This window comes from Typha angustifolia, chromosome 2 (genome assembly GCF_048772165.1).
Source record: "Typha angustifolia cultivar Huaian chromosome 2, ASM4877216v1, whole genome shotgun sequence".
In the NCBI taxonomy this organism is placed as follows: Eukaryota; Viridiplantae; Streptophyta; class Magnoliopsida; order Poales; family Typhaceae; genus Typha; species Typha angustifolia.
In genome coordinates, this window is record NC_133240.1 from 7,006,205 (window position 1) to 7,019,574 (window position 13,370).

The 13,370-nt window shown below is 33.6% G+C and overlaps 1 protein-coding gene across 2 annotated transcripts; it reads right to left on the bottom strand.

Annotated features, from left to right (window-relative positions):
* Positions 1–4,552: 4,552 nt before the first annotated feature.
* On the bottom strand, positions 4,553–10,875 carry LOC140775162 (protein STAY-GREEN 1, chloroplastic-like). Of its 2 annotated transcripts, none has more exons than XM_073118438.1 (4): positions 10,729–10,875; positions 10,479–10,652; positions 10,231–10,398; positions 4,553–4,939 (listed from the first exon to the last, which is right to left on the bottom strand). In XM_073118438.1, exons 1-4 carry the CDS (start codon positions 10,837–10,839, stop codon positions 4,763–4,765), a joined length of 630 nt encoding a protein of 209 aa, XP_072974539.1. In that variant the 5' UTR covers positions 10,840–10,875; the 3' UTR covers positions 4,553–4,762. The 2 variants fall into 2 exon arrangements, with proteins under 2 accessions (XP_072974539.1, XP_072974547.1); XM_073118446.1 differs by lacking the exon at positions 4,553–4,939 and adding an exon at positions 5,909–6,361.
* Positions 10,876–13,370: the final 2,495 nt, after the last annotated feature.

Sequence of the window (13,370 nt, forward strand, 5' to 3'; positions counted from 1 at the left end):
AAGATGGCCACGGAGGTACACGACTTTTAAAGTATATTTTTTATTCTTCTTTCACTATTACACACGTGGATACTTGTTTATGGCAATTTACAAACAGGGACCTACAATTAAGCGGAATTTTGATATTTCAATATCCATCTTCTTGCTATTAGTAAATAGCACCCAACCTGTTCATAAATTGAGTTAAACTTCTAACAAGATAACTGTAATCTAGTGCTTAAATAGTTAAAACAGCTTATGTGAGTATTCCGAGGCTTAAGTTCCAAAGTATATTAAATATGACACCGTTTCTAAAGTAAAATTGAAAAGAGCAATGCTGCCAATGAATAGGATATCCAACATAATAAACATAAAACTATAATATATAGAACAATAATTGGTATTAACAGAGTTCAGATTCATTGATGGCTTATTTCCCATGAGTGATCATGGCACACTAATGGACTACTAACTGAGGTGACAGAATATTTCCTCCCTTAACTAAGATGAGATTAGAAAAATACAGGGTCCGATCTCAAAATCTTGAAAATGTAGGGTGTCATATGCAATTCCCTTTACTCTATTATTATATTCTATTTTTTGCCCCTTTGAGTGGTTGGTTGCCAGCAATTTCTTGGCTAAAAGACATAGAATGGTGTCGCAATTACTTGAAGGAGGAGGTCGGCTCCGAGTTATCAGGGAAGCCATCGAAGAGGGAAGGAGGCGTGTGGGAATGGTGATATGTGAAGGAAGGAAGGAAGGGCTCTCTTTTGTAGCTTTGACGCAACGTTCTCTTAATATATATTTTTAATCTTCTAAGTAGGAAGAAGACGAGAGATTCCTGGTGTTTAGTCCAATTGAGACTCGTGAGAGTTTAAATCTGAAAAGAGCCCCCAAAAAAATAATAAAGAAATATATTTATTCAAGCACGCGGATCTATTACTATTTACATTTTTATCATATTAATATTTATCATTCAATTCCTTAGTCTTTTTTATATTGTTTGGGATGGCCATTGTCTTCCTGTCTTTCGAGAATTAAATTTTGTGGCAAACAATAGTATCCAGTTTATTGATAGAGTGAAGCGGAGATTCATGGCTGATAGTCTTTTTACTGTAAAATCGTTTTACAGATATCTTAAATAATAAAGGAGTAATCTCTCGGTAATATTTTAAAAAAGTTTAGACTTTTTCTTTGATTAATTTGTCATAATCAAGTGCTAACTGGAGATATTTTGCTAATAACTACTGGTCAAGGAGTGCTCATTGTTTATGGATCATCCATTTTATAAGCGTGGCTTTGTTACAAAACTGAGAGTAAAGAAAAAATATAGAATGTGAAACATGTGAAAGATTAGTTCAAAAGAGTAAAAAGAAGATTTGGCATATCTGACTCGAGCGAAATAATAGAATTTTTAATTATTGCTATAAAGATTTGTCTTGCATGGCATGTATACAAGGAGAGACATCAGTAAATACAAAAAGCAAAGAAGGTGATGCAAGAGTCAAGAGCTAATGACCAGTTATCATCGATGAATGCTGATGGAATGGATGTTATCTTTTGTTCTCTTGGAGGAGTCACATTTTTTCTGGATTTGTTTGTTTATTCCTTTTGCTTTTGTGGATGTTATCTGGAGTAGTTTTTTGCTGTCTAAATTTGATACTATGTGTGGTTAGTCTTAAATTGAGAGCAGAGTAGTTGGTGGTGTTTTTATTACAGGTTTTAGTTTTCCGACCCAATTGTGGCTGGTGCAGGTGGAACCTTAGTTTTTATTATTCTTGGAGGATACCAACTTAGATTACTTTTTTATTTCTAAGTTTCAATGAAACATGGCTATACCTTTCTGTACAAAAAAAGAAAAAAAAAAGAAAGAATTTTATTCAATCCATAAATTTAGCTTTTAATTCATAAATATATCACCACATTAGTTTACTTTATGAACACTTACTATATAAATATGTTGAAATTAGCTAGAGATGCAAAATGATCTTTATACCTTTGAGTGATTTTTAAGTTTAAGATAAAATTATAGAAATGAGAATTTTATGATCAAATGAGGAGTATTTAGATATTTTTATTTTTTAAAGTAATGAAAAAATTATCTATTTAGTCGGTAAAAGTAAATTTTAGATTCTTTTAGACATTAAATATAGAACAAATATATGTTGATCGAATGACAAATATCCAAATGAATAATACAAAACTTAAGATGGTCCAGCTGAAAATTTATTATATCACTATATTCTTTAATATATTATATTACAACCAAAAATCATTAAGCTCTTTGAAAAATATTATTCTTAAATCGAACTAATTAAGATTACAAGAGACCTATACTAAAAATCATCATAGCCTTGTAAATTACAAAAAATAGTTTGACAATGACATATAATAAAAGGAAAGAAATTCTTTATTATGCAAGACAAAAATTTCAATTGTAAATATTTTAAAATTTTAAATTTAAATTATTTTAATTATTTGTATACGCTCGCTCAATTTAATAACCAACTATAAGATTATCTTAGGAATATTCTGGTAATAACTAAGCCATAATATCATTTCTAAAAGAAACAAAAGACTTAATTGGTAACTAAGATATTTTTTAGGCTAATTAGGAGCGTCTGTCAAATTAGGTTGGGGGATTTACTAACTCATCGGTCTTATGCAACTATTTATCGGTGATTAGGTTAATTTAGTGGAGAGGATAATTAGGTGGACTTGCGTGTAAACGTAGAGGGTCAATCTGCTGATGTGTCGCTGAATCGTTGGCGTTTTAATTGGTATGGGCCGCCGTGAGCTTTGGGACGTGATCCAAGTTGTGAATGAGCAAAGCACGTGAATTGCATTGGAAAATCTTCTCTATATATGGCCGCCAAATTTTAATTATTCTTTTTGACTACGGGAATCATGCATGCATATCAGTCTGTGAAGATAACATCATAGACTTTCTTTTAAATTTAAAAAAAAAAAGAGAGAAGAGAAAGAGACCATTTTAAAATATATATCTATTCTTTAGATTAGTTTTAAGAATTGTCGGCAGCTTGTTGCTGTGCACCCTCATTTAATTTACAGATAATTTGTCTGGCAACTAATATTTCGAACACTGATTCATCGAAATCACAGAGCAAATTAGAAATTCTTATCACCACCGCCGGATGGATCAAAGTTAAAATCGATGGATCCTATTAATGCAGGGTCAAGATGCGATTTTTTTTCCTTTTAGTTTTAGTTACTAAAATAATGACCGTTTGTGAAACACTCATTTTCTACGGAACAAAAACACTCATAATATTATCTTCGAATCCGACTTATTCTTGTTATTAAATTGTATAAAAATTGAGTCAAAGATTCCCTAGACCGTTTGGCTTCTCGTTGAAGATATAATAATTTTAGCTAGCAATTTTAAAAAATTGTGAAATTATATATGTGTTTAGAGAGACTAATCGTGCTGCTGATTGGCTTACTAACTGGAGTATAAGTGTAGAACTATAGATTGTGGTTGTACTTTGACTGAATCCTTTTCTTCTAATCTTTTAAAGTTTTTAGCTTCGAAGAGTTTTTTTTATAACCGTGGAAGTTAATAGATATCCTTATTTTCTTTGAAAAAATTTATGGATAATTTTATTTAGAACTATTTTTATTTTTATATATACATATGAAAAAAAATCATACTAAATATCCCCAGAATTATTTTATATTTTCAGTTCAGGACTTTTACTTTTCTTTTTCTTTTTTTGTTTGATTCAAGAGAGTATTATACGTGGATATTTATCTTTTTAGTTTAGGGCTTATATACGAGTAAAAAAAGGTTCGAAAAGTGTATCCGAAACGGAATTAGTGAAAGACATAACCGTTTAGTTAATATAAAGAGTAAATTATATATTTTAAGGATGTGATATTAAATAGATAATGCTGGAGGTGAAAGAAAATATACTAAACCTTTATTTTTAATTTTTCTTAGATATAAAACTTTTTTAGAAAGTAGAACATGCAAAAACAAAATCAGAGATTTTTTTTTTCTATCATTGAAGAGTCTAAATGTGAGATATAGGTTGATATAGGTTGGATAAGAGACTAACCCTCTTCAGATACAGATGTATTTAGTCCCATAAAGCTTTAGCCAATATACTAAGCCATCTAGTTTATCGAGATATTACTTTAAATTGTTGCGCTGCTCCTCCAAGCCAATTGCATTATCGAGCTATCAATCAAACTGACTCATTGAGCCAAGTCACTAAACCACCAAATTACTAAATAATTTTCTCTATATTAATTATTTGAAGTTGAATTCTATTCTATGATAACTTACCCACAAAAAGGGATAAAAAATTAAAGCCTTTTCTTTTTCTTTAGATGGTTCATATTCAACCGATTAAAGGTTCGGTGTACTTCGAAGTTAAAAGTATTTGAAACCTGCTATAGGGTTGGGAAAAAAAAATTTCTCGAACCACTTAAAACCTAATTAATTAGCTAGGAGTCCCAAGTCAAGTTAGGTTCTAATAATTTGGTTCTATATTTCCTTTATTTTAGGCTTGACCTAATCAAATATATTTGATTTCACTACTTTAAATCCTAAATAAAGAATTACTTGATTAACTATAAACATGAGTAATTACATTCTACTCCATCCTAGAAACCTACAATGCTTATACAAAGAATCTATAATACAGATTACAATTCAAATAAATTGTAGTGAAATTTGATTATAAAGATAATACATCTTGATTACTGACAATAGTTTTTCTCTTTCATATTTTATTTTTCATTTTTATTTAATTATTCTTCAAGAACTGGAAAGTTCGTTGCTGGTCGTTGATGCGGCGCACCAAAGAGGACCCCAACATTCTATCTTATTGAATTCAGGCAAGTTGGAGTGAAAGTAAACCCACACAGTGGCCTCTTGTAGTTCTGGGTTGTTGTCGAACAAGTTGCCATCCCCGTGTACAAAGGCCCTCAGTACCTATTAAATGCACTTAAACTTGTCATTTTATGGTAAACAATAAGGTCAAAAGAACATTTAAAGCCCTAACTTATTGCCGGTTTTCACATATATCTTTGCTCATTTATGTTTAGTAACTGATCAACTGATGAAAGAAAATAATTTGGACCCGAGATTGATTACGCCTACATGGGTACCATATTTCAGCATGTTTTAAATGCAAATTTGGAACATGTCAAGTTTCACAAAATAAAGCTTGACTTAAATCAAGCTTCAATTATATTCAATTCAAACCGATTCACCTATGGAAGCGATCGGTAAGAAAAAACAAAAGAGACATCAAAATTTTCTTTTCACTATATGTACAGATAAATTTACTCAAAATATTTTGAGTATAAAACCTGAGCTAAATCTCTTGTACACCCTCTAAATAATCTCCAAATCTAGTAAGTAAGAAAACCTAAGAGTATGAACAAAATCACCTTGTTATGTCTTTTAATCCCTAACTTCCATGCACAGTTTGTGTAACACCTATTAAAAAAAAATGAAGGGTCGATTTAGAACCAGAACCATTGAAACCATTAATTTTCAACCTTCGATTTACGTGAAACTATAACTATTAGAACCCTGAGGCTACCACCATCTAAATTTCATAATTTTCTTATATCCGGGTCGGTCCAGATTTGGTTCGTAATATTGGTATAAGAGCTAACCCTTTAATCTTCATCCTCTTTTCTGAAGATTTCTTCTAAACTAGCCATCCGACGGCGAGAAATTAAAGTCATTAGAAATATCTTTTTTAAGGATATGATCTATCAAAATTTTATATCAATCTAACAACCAGATCTACCGAAAACTCTCTTGAAAGTTTCGTACAAATATCTATCTAGAAACTAATTTAAATCAGGTCAAATCGGTTCATAACAACAAAGAACCTACAGTAAACCTTCGCTTGTCCAAATCACTGGCATCGTATATATTTATGTATCCCATAACATGTCTTTTATCGTCTTATCATTGCAACAAAATGTTGAAATTCACCATACCCTTTAAATACATGAGTATCCACTTAATTGTATTCCAGCACTCAGTACATTAATTTTTCATATACTTACTAAAAAGACTGACTATATATTAGAGACTTTGACCTATTTAAAACCATGGCATACATTTAAGCTTCATAATAACTTTGGCACGTGGCACTCATGGTATCTCCTCCACTTTCTTATCTATAGAAGAACATAATTTAGCAAATAGTTTAAAGTGGTTTGTGAGAGGTGTACTCACTGGCTTAGCATCCCTCATATTGAACCCCTCCAAAATTTAATAAATGTATTTCTTTTTTGGAATCTATAGTTTGTCTTCTTTCTTGTCTATCCGAATTTTCATACCAATGATCTTTCCACAACACCTTGCTCTTTCATCTCAAATTCTTCCTTCAATCTGGACAAACAAATTTATTTCATGCATATATTTTGAAGCAATCAATATATCAATGATATAAAGCATCAAAATAATAAAAGAACATGATATGGCCCTAGGTTAGGGTCCTCCCAAAAGGACCAGTGGTAGGCCAAAATAAGGAATAAAGTGGACCTTGACCTTGGGCACTGGGCACTGAGTCTAGTCGGCTACACAAGATCTAGTTGATTTGGGGTGGGGTATCTCATGCCCTTTTACTCCAGATCCAAGCCTAGATGGATAAAGAGAGGGCTCCATGATTTGGCTAGGAGATAGGTCAAAAGAGCAAAAGCCATAGACTTGACAGGTTGGTGCGGGTCTGTCAAGTCCATCTAGGGCTTTGGGCTCATTTGGGCCCTTAGGGACGAAGTATGATGTTGCATTTTCATGTGGAAGTGGGTTAGGGTCTTTATAGAGATATTCTAGGCTTTAGGCTGAGTAAAGGGGTTGAACATGCAAAAACCCTAGAATGAGGTGACTGGCACGACTAGGTGGTGGTTAGGGGTGTCAAAATGAACAAGCGGCTCGAGCTTGACATGGTTTGAGGTGAACCTAGCTGAGCCTAGGACTAAATTTAAGGCTTGATTTAAATTCTGAGTCGAGCCTGAGCTGAAGCCAGCTTAATTAGACTCGGCTCGATAGGTTTAGTATATAAATTTCTCTAAGACTTAAATCTTAAATCTTAAATTCCAAAATCCTGATAGCCTCCAGCACTCCTATCTAAATTCCCAAAGCCATCAGCCCATCACCTCCTCCTTCTCTTTCCCCATTGTCAGCCTGCCTCCTCCATCTCATCCGACAAGCTAGCTCCTCTTTAAGCCATCGCCTAATCCTCCTACTCCAACTTCCAACATCTCGATCTCTAGCATTACGAGGTCAAGGAAGCTATGGTTCCTCCTTGGGATGGATCCCATGAGGCCATTTTGCGAGAGGACCATTGCCTCTAGATTAAGGCAATTGTTGATCTCGGCGGGATGATACTCGTCGGTCGATTGACCATAGGTAGAGCATATGGAGATTCCAAAGTTGGTTGATCTCTATCGGGATGGGGCTAGAGTCTAATTGTTGTTGAGCTTGAGGTCGGTTAAGTTACCATATCCGTTGAGCTACGAAGGGATTGTGATAGAGACCTAGTTGACCCTAAGTTGGAGCTCCTAGAGGGCAGTGAGATTATCGACAAACGATGGTATTCGCCCGATCAACCCATTCATCGAGAGGTCAACCACCTTCAGCTCAAGGCACTCGCCTAACTCCAGAGGTATAATGCCGACCAAGTCGTTTTGCCAGAGTAGCGAATTTTTGAGCTCTGTCAAGCTTGATCCGGCTCGGTTTAAATAGGTCTCAAAAATAGGCTCAACAGAGCTCAAGCTCGGCTCGAGTTGAGCTGAGCTTGAGCCAAGTTTGAGTTAGAGCCGACTCGCTCAAGCTCAAATCATTTATACCCCTAGTGGTGATTGTGGCTAAGAGATGGAGAGGTGGCTTGGGGTTGATTGAGGTATTCAATTAGGGTCTGGTTGAGGCATGAAGAGTTAAGAGATCGTTGGCATATGGTGGTGGTGTTCTTAGAAGGATGCATGAAGAGAATAGAAAGCTCGACTAGGTAGTGATAACTTGGAGTTAGGTGGTGGCGGTAATGATAGTGATAATGGTGGTAGCAAGGTGGTGATGATGGGTAGTGGAGTCAGTTGAGTAACAAAAAGAAAGAAATAGGGTGAAGGTGAACAACTTTAAGGGATAAAGGCAATGACAATTGAAGGAGGGAGATGGTCCATAAGAGAGAGGAAGAGAGAGAGAGAGAGTGTCGGGGTTAAGAAAATTATTTAATACTTGCATAATCCTTAAAAGGGCTACTCTCCATATATTTATAGTGGTTAACTCGACTCCAATTCATACTTAACTTAAATGTAGCTAGCTAATTAAACAAGTCATAGCCTACTAGGATGCTTACACAAGCAATTAAGGAAACTAGCACATGCATAGCCAACTAGAATATTTACTCAAGTAATTAAGAAAACTAGCACATGCTAAATAAATTAGTAAACCCTCTTGATAAATTTAACTAATGATTAAGCTAACATAATAAATTAGACTCAATTTATTGAGCCCAATGTGATTCGATCATGTCTAGATCACATCATTCCACTATACTTCCATCCACTTTGTCTTCAAAGTGAAAAATGCATATCTAAATGCGAGTAGCCACAGCTACTCCACTTGTAATTGTACTCACTATCAACTTATAAAGATTTTCCTTATATTTTCCAACAATAGTTGTTACTCCTCTTGAGCATGTCATTTGATGTTGGAATAGAGAACCCGTTCTACTCAAGACCACTTAAAAAAAAAAATCAAAATTTTCTTTAGATCTAGAATATACCTTATATCCTTGAGAATCCTTACTATCCCATCAAACATTGATTCTATCCGCAAGCTATATTTTTTTCCATAAAAAAATATTCCACCATCATAAGGCCTATATGTTTTAAACCAGTCCCCATGTGGACACTAGAATCCATGCATCCCCAAGAGAGTTCATACAAGTGGTGGCTACTAGTAAATCACTATCTCCATCTGATCCATCATTTGTGATACTAATTTGGCTAGAATTTGAAGATCTATCGTTCTTGTTCATCCCTTCTAGATCATTTTTCCTCTATATAAATACTTTCAATTCATATGTCATCGCTCTTTATAATAGTTACACTTGGATCTTCTCTACTTTTCTTCCTTTTTACCCTCCATCATGATTTCCCTTTGCCATCAGACTTTCTATACCATTTTCATCAATCCTTGATGAACAAGGATGTCTTAAAGCTAAAACTATTTTTCTCCATCCAAATGCTCCACTTTGAACTCGAGAATTCCACCATCGTGCATTCTAGGATTTGAAAAAAATCCACCTCAAAGCCTTATACTCTAAATTCTAGAGCTCTGATATCGTTTGTTTCCCAAGATTTTACGTGTTTGACTCTAAGCCTACATCTATGATGCATTCACTTTACAAGTAAATTTATTTGAAAGAATCAAGCGGGAATCCCTCACTCAAAATCTGAGCCAAAATCTCTTGTAGTTGTACACCTACTTAATAACTCCCAAATCTAGTAAATAAGAAAAAAAAAATCAAGGGTTAGAACAAAATTACCTTGTTATGCCTCTTAATCCCTCCAGCTTTCATGAACAGTCTGCAGAATTACTATGCATTATTCGATCAGTGCACCTCTCTAAATCCTTTTTTTTGCTCATATATCTTGAGAGCACCTAATCTTTTCTAGGTGAAATAGATCTGCTATTGGCCGATCCTAGTAGGGTTTCAACCTCTAAGTCCTATTATTGCAATTTAATCTACTATTACTTGGTCTTGGTCTTGGGACTTTTGTAAATTTATTATATTTGATTTTTTTGATTTAGCTTATAAAACTAAGTAGGCATATATTAACTACTTATGCTGTGTGCACTAGAGTCTATTATTGTAAATAGAAAAATAAAATTTAATTAAATTATAAAAGTCCTTTTAACCTCGGAGTTGTATTACAAACAATAAATTTTATATTTTATATATATGACTTGAAATATTTTAAAAAACTCAAGAAATAGATTTAAATTAAATAAGTAAATATTTTGTAGTTTTAAATGACTCGAATGCCATGTAAACTTGTAAATTATTCTAGAAACTTAAGTCGATACTCGGTTAGATAAAGTTGATTTTTATATTTTATATTCTAATAATTTTAGTTATTAATTCTTTTTCTTTTCAACTCTAAAGTATTTTCACTATTGATCTAAATTATATCAAACTCTATATTTGTGTCAACTTATTAAAGAAGAGGAAGGAATGAAAGAATAGTGCGTACGAGTGGGAGCTCTTTGCAGAAAATATAGTATCGAAAATGTGCGACAAGATCCAGCAAGAAGTGGCCGCCGCTTATATGGCAGTGGACATAGAGAGACATCTTCCCTCGCACCATCTTCCACTCCGCCACCACCTCGTCCCTCTGCAACTTATTATACCATCCCCGGAGCTGCTCAAGAAAAGAAAACAAGTTCTTGTTTTGTTCAAAACCCCCCCTCAGTTATCTCAAAATCCCACCCATAATAATACCTGAGCACTGTTAATAGTATGGGAGACGGTAAGCGTAATGTTGGAGGTGATGTCGCAGTGAGTGAGCGTATAAATCCGCGGTAGCTCTTCCGGGTGCTTCTCCTTCTCCACTCCAAGGTGTAGAACTTTGAGCTTGGATGCCTCGAAAATCACAGGCCCAAATAGCCTTGCAACCTATTGCGTGAAAATCATTTTCCCAGTGAGTTAAATTCGTAACCAGCTACGACTGCAAAGAATTGCATGCGCTTACCGGAAAAGCTGATCGCTTTACGCGTACGCTGCGTTCTTTTCTGGTGAGCGACGAGCGGCTTCTCTGCTTTAGTTGGGTTGGTAGCTGAAACAGAGAAGCCGCAGACGCCATCTTGGTGTTGAACCCAAGAAGGAGGAGAAGAGAAGAAGTGTTTGACGGGACGGAGAGTGCACTCCGAGGTTGGCAATTTATTCGCTGGAAAGATTGACCAGTGGCCACGTGTTATTTTTAGGAAATAATTGCAAGAAGGGACATAAGACTAAGCGAATACTATTCACAAATAGTGCTCAACCTTCTCGTACAGTCGTAGATTACCAAAAAAATAAGAAAACTGATCGGGATGATGCCGCTATTCTGAGGTTAACGTTTCAGCGAATCTGGTCCAACTATATACGACACCAGTGATTTCTCACTTTTACTAGAAGAAGAAGAAAAATAAAAACTAAGAATAATGTTACCGGTCGTTAAGCAAAATGAAAAAAAGAAGTTTAATTACGTACTATATCCGATTTTTTTTTTGTAAGAATCGTTGAAATATACTCAATTTTATGAAATTCTTCTAAATTTTTTTAGGTTATAATGCCATCAAAATTTTGGAAAAATTTTAATTTTATTTTTCTGTTAATATATAGTAAGAAAAATTAGGTGAATTAACTTACATAGCAATATATTAGTTGTGAAATAATCTAGATCCACAAGAGAAGATAACTTAATTTCAGTTTAGTCCAATAGTACCGAAGAAAAATTCCTTTCATATTCTCTCACTCGTCTTTTTCTCCCTTGTATTCTCTCCTCATAAACGACGCTACCACCTGCGACAATGGTGACCCATGAGCTAGATAGAGGACGACGAGGAGAGAGGTTTGGTTATTTTGAGAGCAATACTCACAGACTTGTCTTGTTTTCTTCTCTAATAATGCTCATAGAACTCTCTCATAAATATTGATCTTCCTCGGTAGCTTTGGCTAATCTACTAAAATCTGCTTTCATTCTTTCATTTTATAGTTAGTTTAAAACATCTACACAGTTACTGTTCATTAAAGAAACTTGAGAATGCTCGTAAGGCATTGAAAGAAAAATTTAGAGGTTGAATTATTAATATTCATATAGTAAATTAGGAATGATAATGGAACCAAAATGCAGCGTTTTTAATAAATTTTAAGAAAATTTATTGGAACAACTCACATTTTGTTTCTATTATATCATTCACACCGTATTATATGATATTAATTTTCTTAATAACTGATTACCATATATATTAGCTAAATAAGTTATAGATGCAAAATGACATTGATATCTTTAAACTATTATTTTTAAATGAATAATGCATAACTTGTACATTACTAAACATCCTTTCCTTTATATAGAATCAAGTATTTTGGATGTTGTACACAAAATTTATGTTCAAAGCAACCATGGGCGTTCATGAAAAATATTTAAGACAACTAAATCATCACAAAAATATTCAACTGATCGGTAACTAAGTTTGACGATAGTTTGTTTTGATAAATATTTAAAATTTGAGTCTATTTTTGTCAAAAACTCTACCCAACTTTTGACACCTTAGGAGTACATATAAATCTTTTCTACTTAGTTCTTTAGTAATTTAGAAAAAAAATTATTTAGCAATAAAAATACTGAATTAATTTGACGATAGTCAAAACTTAAAATATGAGTCTATTTTTTTCAAAAACTCTACCCAACTCTTGACAACCTTAGGACTACGTAATCTTACGTAACAATTAAAATATCAACTTAGCTTTTCAAAGAATTAAAATAATATAAATTGAACGTCAAATCATGAAGGTATCCGATTGTTGTCGGGTAGTCTTTTCTTTTTTTTTTTTGAAAAAGAAAATTATTGAGTAGGTTTCCAAAGACGCCGAATAACTTGAGATCCCTCCCTCTCGCTCTTTAATATTTTTGTGCAATTTCTTTATTATTGAAAAAAAATTGACCTTATTAAATAGATTTGATGTACCACTTCAAATCCTCAAAAAATAAATAAAGAATTGCTCGATAAACTATGAACGGGCAATTATATTCTCCATTATCTTTGAAAATTGTAATACCTATATAATTTAAATTAGATCTTGATTATGCTATAAATTAATCTATCGCACAATCATGTGATCCGAAACCAAACTCTTGGTTTCCTCACATCAGTAAATGTTTTTTATTCTCAATTTTATTTTAATTATTAATCCATTCATGTTTCTATTCAGAGGACGGTAAAGGGTTGAATTCAAGCAACTTGGGTGGAAAATAGACCCATTTTTTGTGGTGGCCGAGCAAGTTGCTCTAATGGACTGTGCCAATTTTGGATTACTTGGGAACGTCGGCAAGGTGTTCTACACATTTAGAAAATTCATTAGGGTATTTCTAAATTTACAAACAATAATTTTACCCTTGAATTATTTACAAACCCCACTTTAGGTGACATTTGGTTGGAGTTCAGGCCTAAAACTTAGTTAGGGACTCCTCTACTACATTCAGTAACTAGAAAAAAGTAGTAATCTTATCTTATAATAGGGTTGTGGACTTATGAGTTATAGACTTATATGCCGACAATCTCAAAGAAAAAGAAAAAAAAAACTGCTCATTATAAGTTAATAATAGTACCTTAAATTTGTAAAGTCTCT